The 22,987-nt window shown below is 47.2% G+C and overlaps 1 protein-coding gene across 2 annotated transcripts in view; it reads left to right on the forward strand.

The window, feature by feature from the left end:
- Positions 1–436: 436 nt before the first annotated feature.
- Positions 437–22,987, forward strand: part of arhgef6 (Rac/Cdc42 guanine nucleotide exchange factor (GEF) 6) — a 212,305-nt gene continuing 189,754 nt past the window's right edge. For both annotated transcript variants that reach the window (XM_043705208.1, XM_043705209.1), the window contains exon 1: positions 437–867. In XM_043705208.1, the coding sequence (XP_043561143.1) occupies positions 703–867 (165 nt within the window). In that variant the 5' untranslated portion in view covers positions 437–702. The remainder of the gene's footprint in view (positions 868–22,987) is intronic.

Here is a 22,987-nt window from a genome sequence, read left to right on the forward strand (position 1 = left end):
CTTGAAGAAGTTCTCCTCCTCTCTCCACATTGACATCGATGCTCCCGCCTCGGGTACACATTTTAAGAAGGAGAAAGTGAGGACTGCAGATGCTGGAGGCTCAGAGTCAAAAAGTGTGTGCTGGAAAAGCGCAGTGGACCAGGCAGCATCTGAGGAGCTGTGTGACCTGCTGTGCTTTTCCAGCATCAAACTTTTTGACTACAAAATTTAAAAAGCCAGTGTGTATTGACAGCAGTTTTGGGTCAGAGGGGAGTGCTTTTCATATCCCAATCCCCCCCACGCCCCAGCCACAGCAGCCTGTTGAGTGTATCCTGATAATATCAATCGGCTGGGTGTCTGTTCCAATCCTGCCTCAGGAAGGTACTGGGTCTGTGTCTGGATGGGAAGTAGCAGAATGCCAGGAGGATAAGGGGGTTGTAGTGTTGGGGTTGAGTGGAGGAGATGCAGATTGACACTGCCTGCCCTCCATCTCCTACCAGCAGCCCCACAGGACAGGGAGAGGGACAGGGTTTGGAGCAGAGGCAGATTTGAGCTAAGGCAGAGACAGGGGCTGGGCTGTGTTAAGACTGAGCAAAGGCAGGGCTGGGGCTGAGACGGAAAAGGAAGGAGTTCTCTCGCAGTTTTTTTTTGTGTGTTGTTGCTGCAGACCGAGGGGCGAGTGTCGGGCCGGCTGCTAGCCCCCGGAGTGGCCAGAGGGCAGCAATGACCCCTGCGGAACAGAATGTGACCTGGCTGATCTCCCTGGGGGTGCTGGACTCCCCCAAAAAAACCATCTCGGATCCGGAAGAGTTCCTGAGGAGCGCCCTGCGGGACGGGCTGGTTCTCTGTAAACTCATCGAGCGCTTAGTGCCCGGCTCCGTGGACAAGGTCAGAGACACCCCCAACCCTCCCGGGGGGGGAGGAGGGGGAGAGAGACCCAGGCTCGGGGCTGGAGGGGAAACTGCACCCCCGGGGGAGCCGCTGGAGACCGGGGGGTGGGGAATGGATGCAGGAAATGGAATTAATGTGAAGGGGAGGCCAGGATAGATCCTGGGGGAGGTGGGGGAGACATTGAGGGTTTGTGGGGAGAGACCTCTGGGGGAGACTGGCTCGGGCTGAACCCTGGGGGACGGTGTGGGGCTCAGGCTCAGGCTGGGGGCAGGGGAATGGGGGCTGAACCTGGGGCTGGTGTGGTGGGTGTAGGGGAAGGGAGTGGAGTCCCCATTCCCTCCCCTTCCCCGGAACGGAACCCCTGAAGTGCACTGCACTGTGACAGGTTACACATTGCAAAGGCAGAGAGACAGTGGTCAGCCCAGGGCCTGAGAGAGGTCACTGGCTGCAGACAGACAGAGAGAGAGAGAGAGAGAGGGCTGTTCTCTTTGTTGTTTAGTATGGAGCTGGGATAGTGTCAGGGAAAGGTTACAGACCGTACATGTAAAGCCCATCATGGCACAGGTTGTGGAACTCATCAGAAACTGTGAACATGCTGAAAAATACAACACATTTGAGGTGTCCTTTTCACTGATATATCAGCTTGCACAAAATGCATCTTCATTACTGCAGTGGGCAACAAATGTGAAGTTTAGTCTTTAAAAACTGGGCCAAGTGACAGGCAGAGTTAGGCAGCTGACATTTCTGGTGGTTAATAAATGTCAGTTGAACCGAAACCACAGCTTGAACAGTTGCTGCATTTGGCAGTTTACAGCGTGTACATGAGAACACAGTGTGGACACCCGATTATGGCATCTGCATGAAATCATATAATGTCCAGTGGATCAGGATATGTACACTGAATCACGGTACATGCATTGTGCTCCAACTCTAGGCTCATGATCTGGGTTCACAGTAAGAGGTTAAAATTGCTGCCCTGTCACTCTCACCATCTCCACGTCACTAGGCACTATTCCTGTTTGTTTTAATTTAGTTATTGTAACAATGGGATCTTGATCAGATAGGCCGATGGAGTTTAATTTAGATAAATATGAGGTACTGCATTTTGGAAAGGCAAATGAGGGCAAGACTTATACGTTGGATGGTAAGGTCCTGGGAAGTGTTGTTGAACAAAGAGACCTTGGAGTGCAGGTTCACAGCTCCTTGTAATTGGAGTCACAGGTCGATAGGATAGTGAAGAAGGCATTTGGTATGCTTGCCTTTATTGGCAAGTGCATTGAGTATAAGAGTTGGGAGGTCATGTTGCGGCTGTGCAGGACATTGGTTAGGCCACTTTTGGAATACTGTGTGTAATTCTGGTCTCCCTGCAGTAGGAAGGATGTTGTGAAACTTGAAAGGGTTCAGAAAAGATTTACAAGGATGTTGCCAGGGTTGGAGGATTTGAGCTACAGGGAGAGGCTGGATAGGCTGGGGCTTTTTCCCCTGGGGCATCGGAGGCTGAGGGGTGACCTTATAGAAGTTTATAATATCACGAGGGGCAAGGATTGGGTAAATAGACAAGGTCTTTTCCCTGGCATGGGGGAATACAAAAGTCAACAGGTTTAAGGTGAGAGGTGAAAGATTTAACAGGGACCGAAGAGGTAACGTTTTCACACAGAGGGTGGAGTGTGTATGGAATGAGCTGCCAGAGGAAGTGACAGAGGCTGGTACAATTACAATATTTAAAAGGCACCTGGATGGGTATATGAATAGGAAGGTTTTAGAGGAATATTGCCAGGTGCTGGCAAATGGGACTAGATTAATTTAGGATATCTGGTTAGCATGAACAAGTTGGACCAAAGGGTCTGTTTCTGTGCTGTACACCTCCATGACTTTAATTCATTTTTAAAATATTCCATTTGAATTTCAATATTCTAGAAGTAAATGTTGTTCTGACACTGCAGTGCTCCCTCAGCACTGACCCTCCTTCAGTGCACCACTCTCTCAGCACCGACCCTCCGACAGTGCAGCACTCCCTCAGCACCGACCCTCCGACAGTGCGGCGCTCCCCCAGCGCCGACCCTACGACAGTGCGGCGCTCCCTCAGCGCCGACCCTCCGACAGTGCGGAGCTCCCTCAGCGCTGACCCTCCGACAGTGCGGCGCTCCCTCAGCGCCGACCCTCCGACAATGCGGCGCTCCCTCAGTGCAGCACTCCCTCAGCACCAACCCTCCGACAGTGCGGCGCTCCCCCAGCGCCGACCCTACGACAGTGCGGAGCTCCCTCAGCGCTGACCCTCCGACAGTGCGGCGCTCCCTCAGCGCTGACCCTCCGACAGTGCGGAGCTCCCTCAGCGCTGACCCTCCGACAGTGCGGCGCTGACCCTCTGACAGTGTGGTGCTCCATCAGTACTTCACTGGAACGTCAGCATTGAATGTGTGCTCACTTCTCTGGAGTGGGACTTGGAACGCACAAACTTTGAACTCAGAACTGAGGAATCTACCAACAGATCATTGATTGAGTAGTTTTAATGCTTTGCTTTGAGCTTGAAGGCTCCATGATATGTAGTTGATTGGACAGTTAAAAAAGAAGCCTCAAAATTTTTTTTGATCCAGGGCATAAATTAGGAAGTACCAAATGAAGGATGCCACGTCTCGCCTACTGGTGCTGCTCCTGAGGTGGGATTACCCACTTGAATGCCATCTCACAGCTCTCCCCTTCTGCTTGTCCATAACCCTGTGCCTTTGAGCCTTGATCAGCTCCCAGTCTGGCAATACCTCAAAGTTCACATTCTCGGCCTTGTTTTCAAATTCCTTTGTGACCTCATCTTCCTTAACTGCAAACCCGTCCAGCCACTCATTCCATTTATTCACTCATGGGATGTGGGCGTTGCTGGCTAGACCAGCATTTATTGCCCATCCCTAGTTGCCCCTTGAGAAGGTGGGAGTGAGCTGCCTATAAAACTGCTGCAGTCCATGTGCTGAAGATTGGCCCACAATGCACTTAGGGAGGGAATTTCAGTATTTTGACCCAGCAACACTGAAGGAACAGCGAGATATTTTCAAGTCAGGATGGGGAGCGGCTTGGAGGGGAACGTGTAGGAGGTTGTGTTCCCATGTATCTGCTGCCCTTGGCCTTCTAGTTGGAAGTGGTTGTGGGTTTGGAAGGTGCTCTCTCAGGAGCCTTGGTAAATCTTGGTGATGGCAGGAATGGATGTTTGTGGATGTGATGCCAATCAAGCGGGGGCTGCTTTATCCTGGATGGTGCCAAACTTCTTAAGTGTTGTTGGAGCTGCCCCAGAGCAAGTGGGGAGTATTTCATCACACTCCTGACTTGTGCCTTACAGATGATGGACAGGCCTCAGGGAGTTGGGAGGTGAATTACTAGCGACAGGATTCCTGGCCCGAACTTTTGAGATCTCTGCAATCGTCTGACCTCTTGCACATCCCTGATTTTATTTGATCCTCCAGTGGTGGCTATGCCTTAAGTCCTGGAAGTCCTTCCTGAAACCTCTCCATGATTCTCTCCTCCTTTAAGAAAGTGGTTTTTAAAAATCCTACCTCTTTGACCAAGCATTTGGTCAACCTGTCGTGCTATCTCCCAGTCTGTATCTCATTCTGTTACTTTACAGTTCTGTGAAACACCTTGCTCAATTTGACCTTATTAAACATGCTGGATCATTCATTATTCAACAAGGTCAAACTAATATTTATAATTCAGGCATTTCTTGTGACATCTAAGTTGGAACGATCCAGTCCCATCAGAAACCTTTAAAGAATTGAATGCAGTGTATCAGTCTCAACGATCAGTGGAAAGGAATGCAGTGCTCATTCATTTCAAAGGCACAAGCAAATATGTGTTATAACCTGGCACAAGACAGAATGAAAGGTTTATCAAATCAATAGGAACTGGCAGGATTTTGTACCAAAACCTGACGATTGATGGTAACCGATGGAATGAGGAAGTTCTGCTTCCTCTGTTCATATTTAATGTTAAGTGAAATGTTGGAACCTTCTGCTTTTGAAAAGAATAATGTGCAGATTAACAGGGAACATGACTTGATGACTTCCCTGGGTAAAGCAAACTTTACCAGCATATGGAGAAAGTGAGGAATGCAGATGCTGGAGATCAGAGTTGGAAGTGTGGTGCTGATAAAGCACAGAAGGTCAGGCAGCATCCGAGGAGCAGGAGAATCAACGTTTCCCAGTGAAGGGCTTATGCCCGAAACATCGATTCTCCTGCTTCTCAGATGCTGCCTGGTGTGCTTTTCCAGCACCATACCTTTTACAAGTTAGAAAATTCTTCAGCAACAACTTGCTGAGGACTTTAATACTCGAGGAGAAAGTGAGGGCTGCAGATGCTGGAGATCAGAGCTGAAAATGTGTTGCTGGAACAGCGCAGCAGGTCAGGCAGCATCCGAGGAGCAGGAGAATCGACGTTTCACAGTGAAGGGCTTATGCCCAAACATCGATTCTCCTGTTCCCTGGATGCTGCCTGACCTGCTGCGCTGTTCCAGCAACACATTTTCAGACTTTAATACTCGGGCAACTCTCTCATTAGGGAGAGTGAGAGGAGTCATGGCGGTTTAACCTGAGGGTCTGCAGGGGAAAGGTTGAGAAGACAGGACCTTTGTGGTAAACTCAGCTGGTGCAGGATTGAACCCACACTGTTGGTGTCACTCTGCATCCAGACATCCAGCCAACTGAGCTAACTGATCCCAGAGGCTATCATACTATGACAACTTGAATGTTTAAAGGTGCAGAAATGCAGGCCTGAGTATTTCGCAGGATGTGTGACAGGTAATAGAAAGTTTTAAAAATTCATTCGTAGGACTAAGTTTTGAGATGACACTAAAATTGGAGGTGTAGTGGACAGCAAAGAGGGTTACCTCAGATTACAACAGGATCTGGACCAGATGGGCCAATGGGCTGAGGAGTGGCAGATGGAATTTAATTTAGATAAATGCGAGGTGCTGCATTTTGGGAAAGCAAACCTTAGCAGGACTTATACACTCAATGGTAAGGTCCTAAGGAGTGTTGCTGAACAAAGAGACCTTGGAGTGCAGATTCATATCTCCTTGAAAGTAGAGTCGCGGGTAGATAGGATAGTGAAGACGGCGTTTGGAATGCTTTCCTTTATTGGTCAGAGTATTGAGGACAGGAGTTGGGAGATCATGTTGCAGCTGTAAGGATATTGGTTTGGACACTTTGGGAATACTGTGTGCAATTCTGGTCTCCCTCCTATCAGAAGGATGTTGTGAAACTTGAAAGGGTTCAGAAAAGATTTACAAGGATGTTGCCAGGGTTGGAGAATTTGAGCTAAAGGGAGAGGCTGAACAGGCTGGGGCTGTTTTCCCTGGAGCGTTGGAGGCTGAGGGGTGACCTTATAGAGGTTTACAAAATTATGAGGGGCATGGAAAGGATAAATAGACAAAGTCTTTTCCCTGGGGTGGGGGAGTCCAGAACTAGAGGGCATAGGTTTAGGGTGAGAGGGGAAAGATATAAAAGAGACCGAAGGAACAACTTTTTCACGCAGAGGGTGGTATGTATATGGAATGTGCTGCTAAAGCAAGTGATGGAGGCTGTACAATTGTAACATTTAAATGCAACTGGATGGGTAAATGAATAGGAAGATTTATAGAACATAGAACATTACAGCGCAGTACAGGCCCTTCAGCCCTCGATGTTGTGCTGACCTGTCATATCAATCTGAAGCCTATCTAACCTACACTATTCCCTGTACGTCCATATGCTTGTCCAATGACGACTTAAATGTACATAAAGTTGGCGAATCTACCACTTTGCAGGCAAAGCATTCCATACCCTTACTACTCTCTGAGTAAAGAAACTACCTCTGACATCTGTCCTATCTCTATCACCCCTCAATTTAAAGCTATGCCCCCTCGTGCTCGCCGTCACCATACTTGGAAAAAGGCTCTCCCTGTCCACCCTATCTAACACTCTGATTATCTTATATGTCTCTATTAAGTCACCTTTCAACCTTCTTCTCTCTAACGAAAACAGCCTCAGGTCCCTCAGCCTTTCCCCATAAGACCTTCCCTCCATACCAGGCAACATCCACGTAAATCTCCTCTGCACCCTTTCCAAAGCTTCCACATCCTCCTTATAATGCGGTGACCAGAACTGTACACAATACTCCAAGTGCGGCCGCACCAGAGTTTTATACAGCTGTAGCATAATCTCATGGTTCCGGAGCTCGATCCCTGTATTAATAAAAGCTAAAACACTGTATGCCTTCTTAACAACCATGTCAAACTCGGTGGCAACTTTCAAGGATCTGTGTACATGGACTCCAAGATCTCTCTGCTCATCTACACCCAGTACTTTGCATTCCGGTTAGTCCGACCAAAGTGTATCACCTCACACTTGTCCGCATTAAACTCTATTGCCACCTCTCAGCCCAGCTCTGCAGCTTATCTATGTCTCTCTGTAACCTACAACATCTTTCGTCACTATCCACAACTCCACCGACCTTAGTGTCGTCTGAAAATTTACTAACCCACCCTTCTACGCCCTCATCCAGGACATTTATAAAAATGACAAACAGGGATATAGGCCGGGTGCTGGCAGTGGACTAGATTGGGTTGGGATATCTGGTTGGCATGGATGAGTTGGACCGAAGGTTTTGTTTCCATGCTGTACATCTCTATAACTCTATGACTAGCGTATTGCTGACAGGTCCAGCATTTATTGCCTGTCCCTAGTTGCCCTTAGGAAAGTGGTGGTGAGCTGCCTTCTTGAATCGCTGCAGTCTATGTGGTGTAAGTAGATCCATAATGTACTTCAGGAGGGTATTCCAGGATTTTGACCCTGAAGGAACGTCGATATATTTCCAAGTCAGGATGCGGCCAGGATGGAACTTGGAGGTTATGGTGTTTTCCTGCTTCTGCTGCCCTTCTAGATGGATGTGGTCATGTGTTAGGAAGGTTCTGTCTAAGGAGCCTGGGGAATTCTGCCCAGCATCTCCTATCAGTACATACTGCTGCTACTGAGCGTCAATGGTGGATGTTTGTGAACGTGGTGCCATTCAAGTGGGTTGCTTGTCAACCTTCTTGAGTGTTGTTGGAGCTGCCCCCATCCAGGCAAGTGGGGAGTATTCCATCATACTCCTGGCGTGTGCCTTGTAGATGATAGGTAGGTTTTGGGGAGACAGGAGGTGAGTTACTCACTGCAAGACTTTTAGCCTCTGATGTGCTTTGATTGCCTCTCAGTGCTAAGGGATAGTGGTTATATTGACTAAATAAAAGCAAATTACTGCGGATGCTGGAACCTGAAACCAAAAAAGAGAAAATACTGGAAAATCTCAGCAAGTCTGGCAGCATCTGTAAGGAGAGAAAAGATTTGACGTTTCGAGTCTAACTGACCCTTTTTCAAAGCTGGTTATATTGACACTTGTTTGTGATGGTCAGACACTGGCATTTGTGTGGTGTGAGAGTTACTTGTCAGCCCAAGCCTGGATATTGTCCAGATCTTGTTGCATTTGGAAATGGACTGCTTCAGTATCTGAGGAGTCATGAATGGTACTGAATATTGTGTAATCATCAGCAAACATTCCCACTTCTGACCTTATGATGGAGGGAAGATCATTGAAACAGCTGAAGATGATTGGGCCTCAGACACTACCCTGAGGAACTCCTGCAGAGATGTCCTGGAGCTGAGATGACTGACCTCCAACAACCGCAACCATCTTCCTTCGTGCTAGGTCTGACTCCAACCGTCAGAGAGTTTGCCCCGATACCCACTGATTCCAGGTTTTCTAGGACTCCTTGATACCACACTCTTTAAATACTATGTTAATCCAAAGAACAGTCACTCTCACCATTATCTCTGGTAGTTAGCTTTTTTTGAACCAAGGCTGTAATAAGGTCAGGAGCTGAGAGGCCCTAGTGGAACCCAAACTGGGTGTCACTGAGCAGGTTACTGCTGAGCAGTTGCTGCTTGATAGCCCTGTTGATGACAACTTCCATCACTTTACTGATGATCAAGAATAGACTGATGGGATAGTAATTGGCCGGGTTGGATTTATCCTGCTCTTTGTGTATAGGACATACCTGGGTAAACATCCACATTGTCGGGTGATGCCTATGTTGTAACTATACTGGGACAGCTTGGCTAGGGAAGTGGCAAGTTCTGGAGCACAGGACTTCTTGCCGGAGTATTGTCCCTTTGCAGTAGCCAGTGCCTCCAACAATTTCTTGATATCACATGGAGTGAATGGAATTGGCTGAAGACTGGTATCTGTGATGCTGGGGACCACTGGAGGAGGCTGAGATGGATCATCCACTTGGCACGTCTGGCTGAAGATTGCTGCGAAAGCTTCAGCCTTAACCTTTGCACTGATATACTGGGCTCTTCCATCATTAAGGATGGGGATACCTGTGCAGCCTTCTCCTCCAGGGAGTTGCTTAATTGTCCACCACCATTCATGATTGGATGTGGCAGGACTGCAGAGTTTAGATCTGATCTGTTGGTTGTGGGGTTGCTTAGCTCTGTCTGTCACTTGCTGCTTATGCTGCTTGGCAAGTAGTTCTTTTTGGAGCTTCACCAGATTGATACCTCATCTTCATGTCTGCCTGGTGCTGCTCCTGGCATACCCTCCTGCACTCCCCATTGAACCAGGGTTGATCCCCTGGCTTGATGGTAATGGTTGAGTGGGGGATACACCAGGCCATGAGGTTACAGATTGTGCTGGAGTACAGTTCTGCTGCTGTTGGTGGCCCATAGCGCCTCATGGATGCCCAGTCTGGAGTTGCTGGATGTGTTCGAAGTCTGTCCCAATTAGCACGGGGATAGTGCCACACAACACGATGAAGGGTAGTCTCAATGTGAAGGTGGGACTTTGTCTCCCAGGTCAGGGGAATTGGCCATGCTAAATTGCCCCTAGAGTTAGGTAAGGGGTAAATGTAGAGGAATGGGTCTGGGTGGGTTGCGCTTCGGCAGGTCGGTGTGGACTTGTTGGGCCGAAGGGCCTGTTTCCACACTGTAAAAGTAATCTAATCCCTGGGCACTATGGGACAATTTCCCATGGCCAATCCACCCTAACCTGCACATGCCTGAACACTACGGGACAATTTCCTATGGCCAATCCACCCTAACCTGCACATCCATGGACACTACTGGACAGTTGAGCATGGCCAATCCACTCTAACCTGCACATCTTTAGACTGTGGGAGGAAACCGGAGCACCCAGAGGAAATCCACACAGACACGGGGAGAATGTGCAAACTCCACACAGACAGTCACCCTGGGTCCCTGGCGCTGTGAGTAAGCAGTGCTAACCACTGAGCCACCATGTTGCTCTATGGTTGACACCTCACCTTCAGGTCTGCCTGGTGCTGCTCCTGGCATACCCTCCTGCACTCTCCATTGAACCATGGTTGATCCCCTGGCTTGATGGTAATGGTTGAGTGGGGGATACACCAGGCCATGAGGTTACAGATTGTGCTGGAGTACAGTTCTGCTGCTGTTGGTGGCCCATAGCGCCTCATGGATGCCCAGTCTGGAGTTGCTGGATGTGTTCGAAGTCTGTCCCAATTAGCACGGGGATAGTGCCACACAACACGATGAAGGGTAGTCTCAATGTGAAGGTGGGACTTTGTCTCCACAAGGACAGTGTGGTGGTCACTCTTACTGATACTGTCATGGACAGATGCATCTGCAGCCGGCAGATTGGTAAGGATGAGGTCAAGTCTGTTTTTCCATCTTGTTGGTTCTCTCACCATCTGCCCCAGGCCCAGTCTAGCAGCTACATCGTTTAGGACAGGACCAGCTCATCAGTAGCACTGCTACCGAGCCACTCTTAGTAGTGGGCATTGAAATATCCGACCCAGAATACCCCTGCCACCCTTAGTGCTTCCTCCAGGTGTTGCTCAACATGGAAAAGGGTGCTGAGGGAGAACAGCAGTTGTTAAAAGAGCTTGTAACGCAGATTGAAATTGGTAGGTATAATGTTGTGGGTATCACAGAGACATGGCTGTCAGGGGATCAGGGCTAGGAACCAAATATCCATGGATACACATCTTATTGAATGGACAGGCAGATGGGCAGAAGGGGGCAGGAAATGAAATTAAATCAGTACCATGAAGCAGAATAGAGTTGGAAGGCTTACAACCTGTGTGGGTAGAGTTGAGAACTGCAAAGGGATAAAGACCTTGTTGAGTTATGCACAGGCCTCTGACCAGTAGTCAGGAAGTGGGGACGAAAATAAATCAGGAGATAGAAAAGGCGTGTGAGAAAGGTAATATTACAGTAAACATGGGGAACTTCATATGCAGATGAACTGGGAAAATCAGGTTAGTAGGAAATCCCAAGTAAACGAATTTCGTGGAATGGTCACGATTTTTTTTGGAGCAGTTTGTGGTAGAGCCCACTAGGGAACAGGCAATTCTAGATTTGATGATGTGCAATAAGGCAGAAAAAAGTCCCACCTTCACATTGAAAATACCCTCCATTGCATTATGATTAGGGAGCTTAAGGTGAAGGAACCCCCAGGGCAATAATCATAATTTAATGGAATTCACCCAGCAGTTTGAGAGGGAGAAGCTGGAATCCAGTGTAATGGTATCACAGCTGAGTAAAGGTAACTACAAAGACATGAGGGAGGAGCTGGCCAGAGTTGATTGGAAGGGGAGCGTGGTGGGGAAGGCAGTGGGGCAGCAATGGCAGGAGTTTCTGGGGTAATTCAGGAGGCACAGCAGAAACTCATCCCAAGGAAGAAGAAACACATAAGGGGAGGATAAGGCAACCGTGACTGGCAAGGGAAGGCAGGGACAGCATAAAGGGCAAAGGAAAAACCATACAATGTGGTGAAGATTAGTGGGAAGCCTGAGGACTGGGAAGCCTTTAAAAACTAGCAGAGGATAACCAAAAAAGCAATAGGAGATGAAATATGAGAGTCAGTTAGCTAGTAATATATAAGATTGCAAGAGACATTTTAATATATGAAAGATAAAAGAGGAAAGAGTGGAAAATTAGACTGCTGAAAATGAGGCTGGAGAAGTAGTGATGGGGAAGAAATAAATAGCAGAGGAACTGAATAGGTACTATTCATCAGAAGACACCAACAGGAGACTGGAGCTTCTAGACAGTCAGGGAGCAGTAGTGAGTGTAGTGTCCATCACTCAGGAGGAGGTGCGGGGGAACTGCAAGATCTGAAGGTGGATAAATCACTCGGATCAGATGGACTACATCCCAGAGTTCTGAAGGAGATAGCTGAGGAGATCATAGAGGCATTTGTGCTGATCTTTCAGGAATCTCTGGAAGTGGGAGGATCCCAGAGGAATGGCAAATGTAACCCCCTCCCCCATTTAAGAAGGGAGGGAAGCAGAAGACAGGAAACTATAGGCCAGTTAGCCTGACCTCAGCCACGGGTAAGATTTTAGAGCCCATTGTTCAGGATGAGACTGCGGAGTACTAGTAGGTCTATGATTAAATAGGGCTGAGACAGCACGGCTTCATCAGAGGAAGGTCATGCCTGACAAAACTGTTAGAATTCTTTGAGGAGGTAACAACAAGTTAGACAAAGGAGAGCCAGTGGATGTGAATTATTTGGATTTCCAGAAGGGCTTTGACAGGTGCCACACAGGAGGCTGCTGAGTAAGATGAGAACCCATGGTGTTAGGGGCAAGGTATTGGTATGGATAGAGGATTGGCTGACTGGCGGAAGGCAGAGAGTGAGGATAAAGCAGTCTTTTTCAGGATAGCAGCCAGTGACTTCGGGACGTTCCACAGTGGTTATTGGGACCACAACAATTCACATTATGCAATAATGATTTGGACGAAGGAATAATAGAGTGGGCATAGAGAAGATGTTCCTCTAGTAGGAGAGGCTAGGACCTGAGTGAAGGGATGACCCTTGAGATGAGGAGGAATTTCTTCAGCCAGAGGGTGGGGACTTAGTGGAGGCCAAGTCGCTGAGTGTGTTTAAGACAGAGAGAAATAGATAGGTTCTTGATTAGTAAGGGGATCAAAGGTTACAGAGAGAAGGCAGCAGAATGGGGTGAGAATCACATCAGGAACAATCCAACGGTGAAGTAGCCTCAAAGGGCCTTATGGCCTAACTCTACTCCTATATATTAGGTTCCAACGGTAATTATTTGAGGTTTCCTTGCCCATGTTTAACCTGAAGCCATGAGACTTCATGGAGGTCCAGAGTCAGTGTTGAGCACTGCCAGGGTAATTCCCTTCCGACTTTATCCCACTCTGCTGCCCCTCTGCTGGGTCTGTCCTGCCAGTGGGTCAGCACATATCCAGGAATGGTGGTAGTGTTGGTGGGATTTGGGACATTGTCTGCAAGGTATGGTCTGTGAGTGTGACTATGTCAGGCTGTTGCTTGAATCATTTGGGGAGTTAACTCTCCCAACTTTGGGAGAGAGTGAGGATTGCAGATGCTAGAGATCAGAGTTGAGAATATCGTGCTGGAAAAGCACAGCAGGTCAGACAGCATCCGAGGAGCAGGAGAATGGACGTTTTGAGCATAAGCTCTTTGTCTGGAATGACACTAGCCCCCAGATGTTAGTAAGGAGAACTTTGCAGGGTCAACAGGATTATTTTTAGCCATTATCATTTTTGGTGCCCAGGTCTAGGCCAGATGATACATCTGATTTCATTTCCTTTTGAGACTTTTTTGGAATTGATACAATAGATATCTTGATCAGCCATTCAGAGAGTTCTTAAGAGTCGAACACATTTTTGCAAAAGCTCGAGGAGGTTACAGAGATAGGGAGGGGGTCTCGGAGCTGGAGGAGGGTACAGAGACAGGGAGGGGTTGTAGGGGCTGAAGGGGGTACAGAGATGGGGAGGGAGTGTAGGGGCTGGAGGAGGTGACAGAGATAGGGAGGGGGTGTAGGGGCTGGAGGGGTTACAGAGATAGAGTCAGGTTTGATTAGATTCCCTATGGAAACAGGCCCTTCAGCCCAACAGGTCCACACCAACCCTCCGAAGAGCAACCCGCCCAGACCCATTCCCTTTCCTTTAATCCTGACTAATGTAATAATACAATGGGCAATTTATGATGACCAATTCACCTAACTTGCACATCTTTAGATTGTGGGAGGAAACCGGAGCACCCAGAGGAAACCCACAAAGACACAGCAGAGATAGGGAGGGGTGTAGGGGCAGGAGGGGGTTACAGAGATTGGGAGGGGGTGTAGGGGCTGGAGGAGGTACAGAGATAGGGAGCGGGTGTAGGGACTTGAGGGGGTTACAGAGACAGGGAGGGTTGAGTTGGTGAAATGATTTAAACACAGAATTTTAAAATTGAAGTGTTGACGCTAGTGGAGACCAGTGAAAGTGGTGATGTGAGACAGTCACTTGTTGTGGCTTTGGATGTGAGCATCATAGTTTCAGGAAATGAGGATCATGGAGGCTGGAAGGAAGAGCCTAATGAGTGGATTAATGAGACTTTGCAAACACGGTCAAGGTGGGCAGTCTCAGTGGTTGAGAGTGTGAGGTTGGAAAGGCCTCTCTGAGTCCGAGAAATTCGGGATTGTGGAACAGTCTGGTTCATCCTGATTGAGGGAATGGAATTGTGGCCAAGGCAGTGACTTTGACGTGGATGTTAAACTAGAGGAACCTGCACATCTGACACTGGCAACGAGACTAAGATATAGGAACAGAATTAGGCGAATTTGGCCCATCAAGTCATCTTCCCTATTCGATTGTGGCTGATACGTTTCTTAACTCCAATTCCCTGCCTTCTCCCTATGACTCTTGATACCCTACCAACCAAGAACTTATCTATCTCTCCTAAATACCCTCAATGACTTTGCCTCCACAGCTCTCTATTAAAATGGGAGGTGGTGATGGTGATGGAGGGCTTTGAAAATTGGATAGTGGTGACAGGACAATGACATGGGATAGCGTGGTAGATAATACCAGAGGCTGGTGGGAGGTTGAGGATGAGGAGAGCTTTTTTACTGTGGCCATTATCATGGAGAATGCCAGCTCATCCCTATCACAGCCTGGCTTTGATGGAAACCTGATTGACTGGAAGCTGGTGGGAATTTTTGTAAACACTGGTTTGAAAGGCCATACCATGTGGAAGGAGAGGCAGCACAGATTGAAGATGGTGCCAGTAGTTTGAAATGGAAGACAGAAAGAAATTGGGTTTTTTGAGAAAGGAGAAGTTCTTGATTGTTATAAAAGGGGGCGGGGAAACAATTAGTTTATCTGTGAATGGAGAGGCCGGAACAAGACATGGTGCCTGGAAGGGTTGCAGTTTATGGAAAATGGTGTCTCATGGACAAAATGGTCTCAGAAAGGCGAGAAATGAGAGAAACAGCAGAGTTTCCGAGCTCGGGTAAATGTACTTGATGCGAGGATTGGTGCGAATTGGAGAGGGAGAGGAGCGGCAGATGTAGCTGAACAGAGGATCACACTCTAACAAAAATGTTCAATGGTCAATAACCTAAAATGTTAGCTCTGTTTTTCTCTTTCCACTCATGCTGCCTGATCTGAGAAATTCCGGCATTTTCTGTTTCCATTACAGATTTCCAGCATCTTCCATATTTTACTTTTGCATCTGTGAATGACTAGTTTGTGTTGGAAGTGGAAAGGGTAGAGAGTGGGCATTGAGGAGCCCGTTAATGATGAAGTCGAGTAGTTGGAGGGTATTGTTTGTTCTCAAGGGTGACTCTGGAGGAGTGGGCAGAGGACACTTGCCCAGGAGTGGGGTTTGTTGTGGTCCAGTGAGTTGTGCTGGTACATTCTTTAACGAGTTGTGCTCTAGAAGCAAACATTTCTTGGTGCTGAGGCAGGACTGTTCCATAAGGAAATGCTGAGGATGGGGAGGGGAATTGGACAAGTCAATAAAGGTTCCCGGTAGGACAGTCATTGAGCCAGTTGACCACTGCTGAAGCATTGATTTCCAGTCCAGTTTCTAGTCAATGAAGACAAAGAAAAATGTGGTACCTTACATTAAGATATTAAAATAAGGTCCTGCCTGTTCACTTAGGTAGATGTTAAAGATCCCACAGTGCTCTTTTGAAGAGGAACAGAGGAATTTCTTTGGTGTCCTGGCCAATATTTACCTCTCCAGCAACATGATGTGGCTGCTCTCATTGTGAGTGTCAGGACACTATTAGGGTCTCTGACACGATCTTTCATGAAGCATGTTGCAGTTTTTGTCTAAACATTTTTATGAAATAAACACAACGTTAAGTACACAAACCCTTGTTAGTTTAACCAATGTTAGCTTGCTAAAATAGAAGATCATTGACTCGTTATTTCAAATCCAGATTGTTTCACAATTTCACCATCATGAGACATCCAGCATGTGTCTAATTCATTCCCCCGGGCAGTCATCTCATGATATTATCCCTGTGTCAGCCTAGTTCTCTCACTTGAATGTACGATCATATTCCTTTTATAACCATCTTTACTATGTACAAGCCACCCTTGTGTTTGTTTGTCTCTCCCTCCCTCCCTCTCTCACTGTCCCTCTCTTTGTCACTCCATTCTCCCCTATTCTTCCTGTGTTGCCCTTCCTCTTCCTTTCACGCAATTCTCTTTGGGCTTTCTTTCTCTCAGACTCTATTATGCACACATATTCTCTGGAGACCTAACTGTACTGACACAGTTCTCATTGTTAATGGTCCCTCATGGTAAAGCACACTAGACTGAGGCTAGACGTCATATTAGACTTATAGACATTAAGAGCAGAGAAGAAAGCATTTCAGCCCATTATATCCACAACGCTCAATAAAGATCTGATCAACAAATCCCATTTTCCAGCTTTCCAGTCCTGGAGACTATGGAAATGTAAGTAAATATCTAAATGCTGTTTAAATGGAACAAGAGTTTCTGACTTAACCACCTTTTCAGGAGTGAGTTTGGACTCCCAGCCCCCTCTAATGTAAAGAGCTCGCAGTAGGCCAAGCAGTAAGAAAAGCTGAATCCATTTTGATGATTTATTACTGATGTTATCGCAATGGAGCCCTGAGCTAGGGTCAGAATACAGAAGGTGTATTGAAAGGGTTGGTGTGAAAAGGTAGGAAAGAGGGGAGCGGGTGCAACAATTGCGATTGCCCAATGTGTAACTCCACGCCACTCCCTTTTTTCTCGTTTACACCTGGGCTCCAAACTGCACACCACCCCCCAAATCCATTCTCTGACCCTCCTTGGTTTGTCCAGATCTTCCCTGCTGTAAAAACCTGTGCTCAGTTGCCATTGACGATCTGCCTGGGCCTCCTCTCGTCCTGACAATGCCCTACTGAGGTCTGGGATTATTCAAGCTGCTGCCCAGCCAGAAAGTTACAAAACTGCTACAGGGCAGCAGAGGGCTATTCAGCCCATCCTATCTCTGTCAGCTCTCCAACTGAGTAAGTCGCTCAGTGACATTCCCCTTCACTGTCCCTGTAATCCTGCATTTTTCAAATAACCATCTAATTCTCTTTGGAAAGCTTCAATGGACCCTGCTTTAATTAGACTCTTAGGCAGTGCCTTCTAGATCCTGACCACTCACTGAGTGAAAATGCTTTCCTTCATATAATTTTTCCTTTCTTTATTAATTATTTTAAATTTTATAGCCCTGCCAGCTTTGGTAATTTATGTACATGTAGATCCAGTTTTCTCTGCTCCTACAGCCCTTTTAGAATCATCCCCTTTATTTTATGTTGTCTTCTAACAAGAATGTATAACCTCTCAGCTCTCCATATTGAACTTCATCTGCCACCTATGCACCCACCCAATAAACCTGTCAATCTTTCTGAAGTTCCACACTATCCTCCTCGCAGTTTACGATTCCCACCAGTTTTGCATCATCTGCAAATTTAAAAAATTTGCCTTGCATACCAAAGTCTAGATCATTAACACAAATGAAGAAATGCAAGGGACCTCACCTGATCATTCATGATCTCCACTACAAACCTCCCCCAGACCAATAAACATCCATGAACACAATTTTGTTTCCTGTCACTCGACCAGTTTCATATACATGTTGCTACAGTGTCTTTTACTCCATGAGCTGTAACATTACTCACATGTCTGTTGCATGGCACTTTATCCAATTCTTTTTGGAAGTCCATATACATCTCCTGAACAGTATTGCCCTGATCCACCCCCCGAATTCCTCATCAGAAAGCTCTAGCAAGTTAAACAAACACAATTTTCTCTTAGCAAACCCATGGTCGTCATGGTTGTTAGCAGTGAGCAGTCAAGGGGCGGACATTTTGCTGTGCGGCATGGTACCATATCAATCTCACTTGTGACCAATGACCGGTGATGTCGGTGGCAAACCCACTGTGTACTTCAACCTAATGGCTATGTTTCAAAGTCTAAGAAGAGTCAAATCAAGGGAGACAGCTTTCAGTGAGGGTGTCCTGACATAGTAAGGACAGCTTCTGATACAGTCCAGGGATTTGTGCACGGTTAATCAACCCCTTGGGACAATCACAGTCCGCTACTCTTTACAAAGGGATTAAGAAGTCAAATGTCTCACACTCTACCTCCCAGCTTGACTTGATCTGCTCATTTGTGGGATGGGTCTTCCTCCTGGAATGAGAGGAAGGGAGGCAATGAGTGGGTGGCACAACTGTTAGTATCGATAGAGAGAGGGGAAAATTGGTGTGGTTCCTGAGCGAGTGAGTCGGCAGAAGAGTTGATACCTGGTTAGTGGTAAGGGTTGGGGTGAGTGAGGGAAGATTTTGGAGGCAGTCGTGAGAGTGGTAGAGCATGAGCCTAAAAAGGTGGCTGCAGTGGCAGAGAATGAGTGAACATGAGACAGCACTTACGCTGGGGGAGTGGAGAATGCCATTGTCCTTCCGCAGTGCTGGGCATTTCTGAAGATGCCTGAGACTGCACTGACCCAGGTAGCAATCTCAGACCAGGCTGGCATGGTCTTGTATTGTGGCCTTGTCTGCCTGTCATGTGGGAAAGAACAGCCCTCTTCCGGACAATAACATCCTCCAGGTCCCTGTCCATGAAGTTGGGCACTGATTCCTCCTGAAATACCATGTCCGGGGCAAACACCATGACCTGTGCAGAGTGCCGCTGGGCAGACACTGCTTGAGTGGGTGCACAACTGCTAATTGTTGATGAAGTTCCTGATAAAGGGCTTTTGCCCGAAACATTGATTCTCCTGCTCCTCGGTTGCTGCCTGACCTGCTGTGCTTTTCCAGCACCACACACTCCTGACTCTAATCTCCAGTCCTCACTTTCAGCACACAATAGATAGTGCTGACTCCAGGGATCTCAGAATATCTTGGCAGCGTAGAGGACATATGGCTACATGTCTCATGGTCACCCATTCCCCCCTCTCCCTGCATCTCCATCCACTGCAAAGTGATCAGATCTGTAAATATGTTAGACACTTCATTCTCAGCCTCACCGATGCACAGCAGTGACTCCAGCTGCTGCTCACGTTCTGAAGCCTGGAGCTCAATCTGCTGCTACTAACAACACTTGCTGCACAAATAGTTATCCAGCATTCTGGACTTCCCTTATCAGATTTACATTCTCATGGCTTTCCCTTATTCATTCAAACCTTACAGACACTCAAACACCTCACAGTTATTAAGTAAACCCTTACTGGTACTGATAATCATCACAGTTTGAGTTAAAACAAAGACCATACTTCAAAAATGATAATACTTACCAGCTCTTCACTCACTCCTCATTGATTTTTCCCCTTCCTTTTAATCAAATTGATTGGCAGCTCTCAGGGTGGGTCTCCGTGTCCCACTGAGGAAGTCTGGCTCTCAGCCTTATTTTTGCACCCCCCCCCCCCCCCCACTCTCCCCAGCATGTTATTGCTGCAAGCCTTGGGTGGGTTTTATCCAAGGGGAGGGGTTGGTCTGTTTGAAATGGACTTTCCTTCTGGATGTTGGGGGTTCTAACACTCTGCTTAGTTACAGTCTAAGCTTCCCAGTCTGTAGAGGTCAGCTGGGTTTGCTGAGGAACTTCTCATTTGTCACAAGGATATGGGATGAAGTTCAACTCCAGAGCCTTGAGTACTTAATAGGAGCCAGCACGCTTGGAGTGCAGCACTGAGGGAGCACTACCCTGTTGGAGGTGCTGCTACTCAGATCAGATGCTAATCTCAAGGTCATGGAGAGGCATTGGATAGTCTAGGGCTGTTTTCCTGAGATCAGAGAAGGCTGAGAGGGCATCCTGACTGAGGTGTATGAAGTGGTGAGGGGCATAGATATGGGAAATAGGAAGAAACTGTCCCCTGAGTGAAGGGGTCAACCACCAAGGAGGCAGGTTTAAGTTCTGGTCGCCACATTACCAAAAGATGTGGATGCTTTGGAGACGGTGCAGAGAAGGTCTATGAGGATGTTGCCTGGTATGGAAGGTGCTGGCTATGAAGAGAGGTTGAGTAGGTTAGGTTTGTTTTCATTAGAAAAAGGGAGATTGAGTGGGGACCTGATTGAGGTTTACAACATCATGAAGGGTATAGACAGGGTGAATAGAGACAAGCTTTTTCCCAGGGTGAAGGATTCAATAACAAGAGGTCACGCTTTCAAGGTGAGAGGTGGAAAGTTTAAGGGGGATACACAGCAAGTACTTCACACAGAGGATGGTGGGTGTTTGGAACGCGTTGCCAGCAGAGGTGGTAGAGGCAGGCATGGTAGATTCATTTAAGATGCGTCTGGACAGATGCACGAGTAGGTGGGGAGCAGAGGGTTACAGATGCTTAGGAATTGACCAACCAGTTTAGACAGTACATTTGGATCGGCTCAGGCTTGGAGGGCCGAAGGACATGTTCCTGGGCTGTAAATTTTCTTTGCTCTTTGTAAAGCAGTTAAGTTCATTCAAGGCGGAGATAGACAGATTTTTAATCAGTACAGGAATCAAGGGTTATGGGGGAAAGGAAGGAAAGAGGTGAGGATTATCAGATCAACCACAATCTCATTGAAAAGTGGGACAGACTCAGTAGGCTGAAGGCCTACTCTGGTCCTGTATCTCGTGGCAGCCGGCTTAATAAGGGACTTAAGGAAGAAATTTTTCACCCAGTGTGTAGTATCTGGAACTCTCTGCCGAAAGTAGTTTCAGGAATCATCTGTTTTTGTTGATGTTGATTAAAGGATAAATATTTGCCAGGACAATGGATACAATTCTTCTGCTTTTTCAAAATCCTGCCTTCAAAATCATCTCAAAAATGACCTCTCTAAAAGATCCTACCTGCCCACTACCAGAAACTGTGCTCAGGTCCTGGAATGGGACCTGAACCCACAATGTTTTAACCAACTGAGCCATGACAACCATGGAATCGGGGGAGCGGGAGCAACGATTGAACAGTGGAACAGGCTTGAGGGGCAGAATGGCCTCTTGGCATTCATTGATTGCTTTTTAATGAATTAATTTCTAAAAGTACAGGTGTGCCTGGACTTGGAAGGGGGGGTGTAGGGTGGTGGCGAATGGGGATTGTGATGGTAGGGCGAAAGAATACTGGACAGTGAGGGTGACCCATCCTTGAAGGGTTGGATGTGGATCTTCAAAAGGGGATCTGTAATCAAGGCCCCTTCTTTACTCAGTAGAGTGATCTGGTGGGCTCTCCCACCATCTCTGAACTCCTCCCATTAGCCCATAATTGGCTAAAGGCCTGAATTTGGGCAGGGTGGTTCAGACCTTGTCTATGCGCCCAACCCTCCAGTAAAGTTGTAGACAGGTTGGGGGGGGGTGGGGTGTATGTGGGCAGTGAAGGGACCATCAGGTGGGTTTTACAGGTCCCCTGGACCTGTGACCCTGCCATCATGTGTGTGCCTGCGACACTATCTGATATCTGTGTCACTAACCCCCAGACTATTTGTTGCACACAATTGGATTTTCCTTCGGTTATTAAAGTACTCTGCACGTTGGAAGATTCTGAAAGTTATTATTGTTCCTAGTTTTCACTGTGAAGATTGAAGCAATAAAAAAAACCTGGAAGAACTGTGGATACTAGAAATCAGAAACAAAAACAAAAATTGTTGGAAAAACTCAGCAGGTCTAGCAGTATTTCCAGAGAGAAAGCAGAGCTAACATTTCAGGTCCAGTGACCCTCAGAACTTTCAAGGTTTCAGCAATACTTAGTAACCAGCTAAAGCAACTTAATTGGGGTGGCACGGTGGCTCAGTGGTTAGCACTGCTGCCTCACAGCACCAGGGTCCCAGGTTCGATTCCAGCCTCGGGTGACTGTGTGGAGTTTGCACATTCTCCCCGGGTCTGCATGGGTTTCTTCCGGGTGCTCCGATTTCCTCCCACAATCCAAAGATTGTAGGTCGGGTGAATTGGCCATGCTAAATTGTCCATAGTGTTAGGTGCATTAGTCAGAGGGAAATTTTTCTGGGTGGGTTACTCTTCAGAGGGTCAGTGTGGACTTTGGGCCGAAGGGCCTGTTCCCACACTGTAGGGAAAACTAAACTAAACTAATTAGAAACGTTGCCATGGCCCCATAGGGCTACTCTCTTATGAAAGAGAGGGAGACGACTGGTGATGATTTAACCTGAGGGTAACCTTGCCTCAGGCAAAGGATGAGGTTGAAAAGGCAGGACTTTCATGGTAACCTCAGCCAGCATGGGAATTGAACCCACACTGTTAACATCACCCTGCATTGCAAACCAGCTACTCAGCCAGCTCAACCTGCTCATCTTCAAATAATTTTGGTGTTAGTTCAGTTTGCAACTCAGGAAAGTACTGAGGAAATTGTCAGAGCTGTGGGCTGACAAGTGCAGTTCCTGATTGATTTTTTTCCCAGGGTCGTAAAAGAAGTGGCCAGAGAGAAAGTTGATGCAATAGTTTTAATTTTCCAAAATTCCCTTGATTTGGGGATAGTGTCATTGATTGGAAGCTAGCAAATGTAACTTAATTCAAAAAGGGAGACAGAAACTTCGTCTATCATAATGAATACGTTAAAAGCTAATACTAACAAGGTTACAATAGGGCATATGAATATGTTCAAAGTAATGGGCAGAGTCAACAGGGTTTTGTGAAAGGGAGAATCATGTTTGACCAATCCTTTTGTGTTCTTTGAGGTGGTAATACATGCTGGGAAAAGGGGGAACCAGTCTCCACTTAACTTAAATTTCCAGAATGCACTGATAAAATGCCACATCATATGTTATTGTGTAACACTGAAGTAACACTGAGGTGTGGGGGGGGGCTAGTGGATCCCGGGCTGGGTGGGAGTGGGGGGGTTA

This window comes from Chiloscyllium plagiosum, chromosome 15 (genome assembly GCF_004010195.1).
Source record: "Chiloscyllium plagiosum isolate BGI_BamShark_2017 chromosome 15, ASM401019v2, whole genome shotgun sequence".
In the NCBI taxonomy this organism is placed as follows: Eukaryota; Metazoa; Chordata; class Chondrichthyes; order Orectolobiformes; family Hemiscylliidae; genus Chiloscyllium; species Chiloscyllium plagiosum.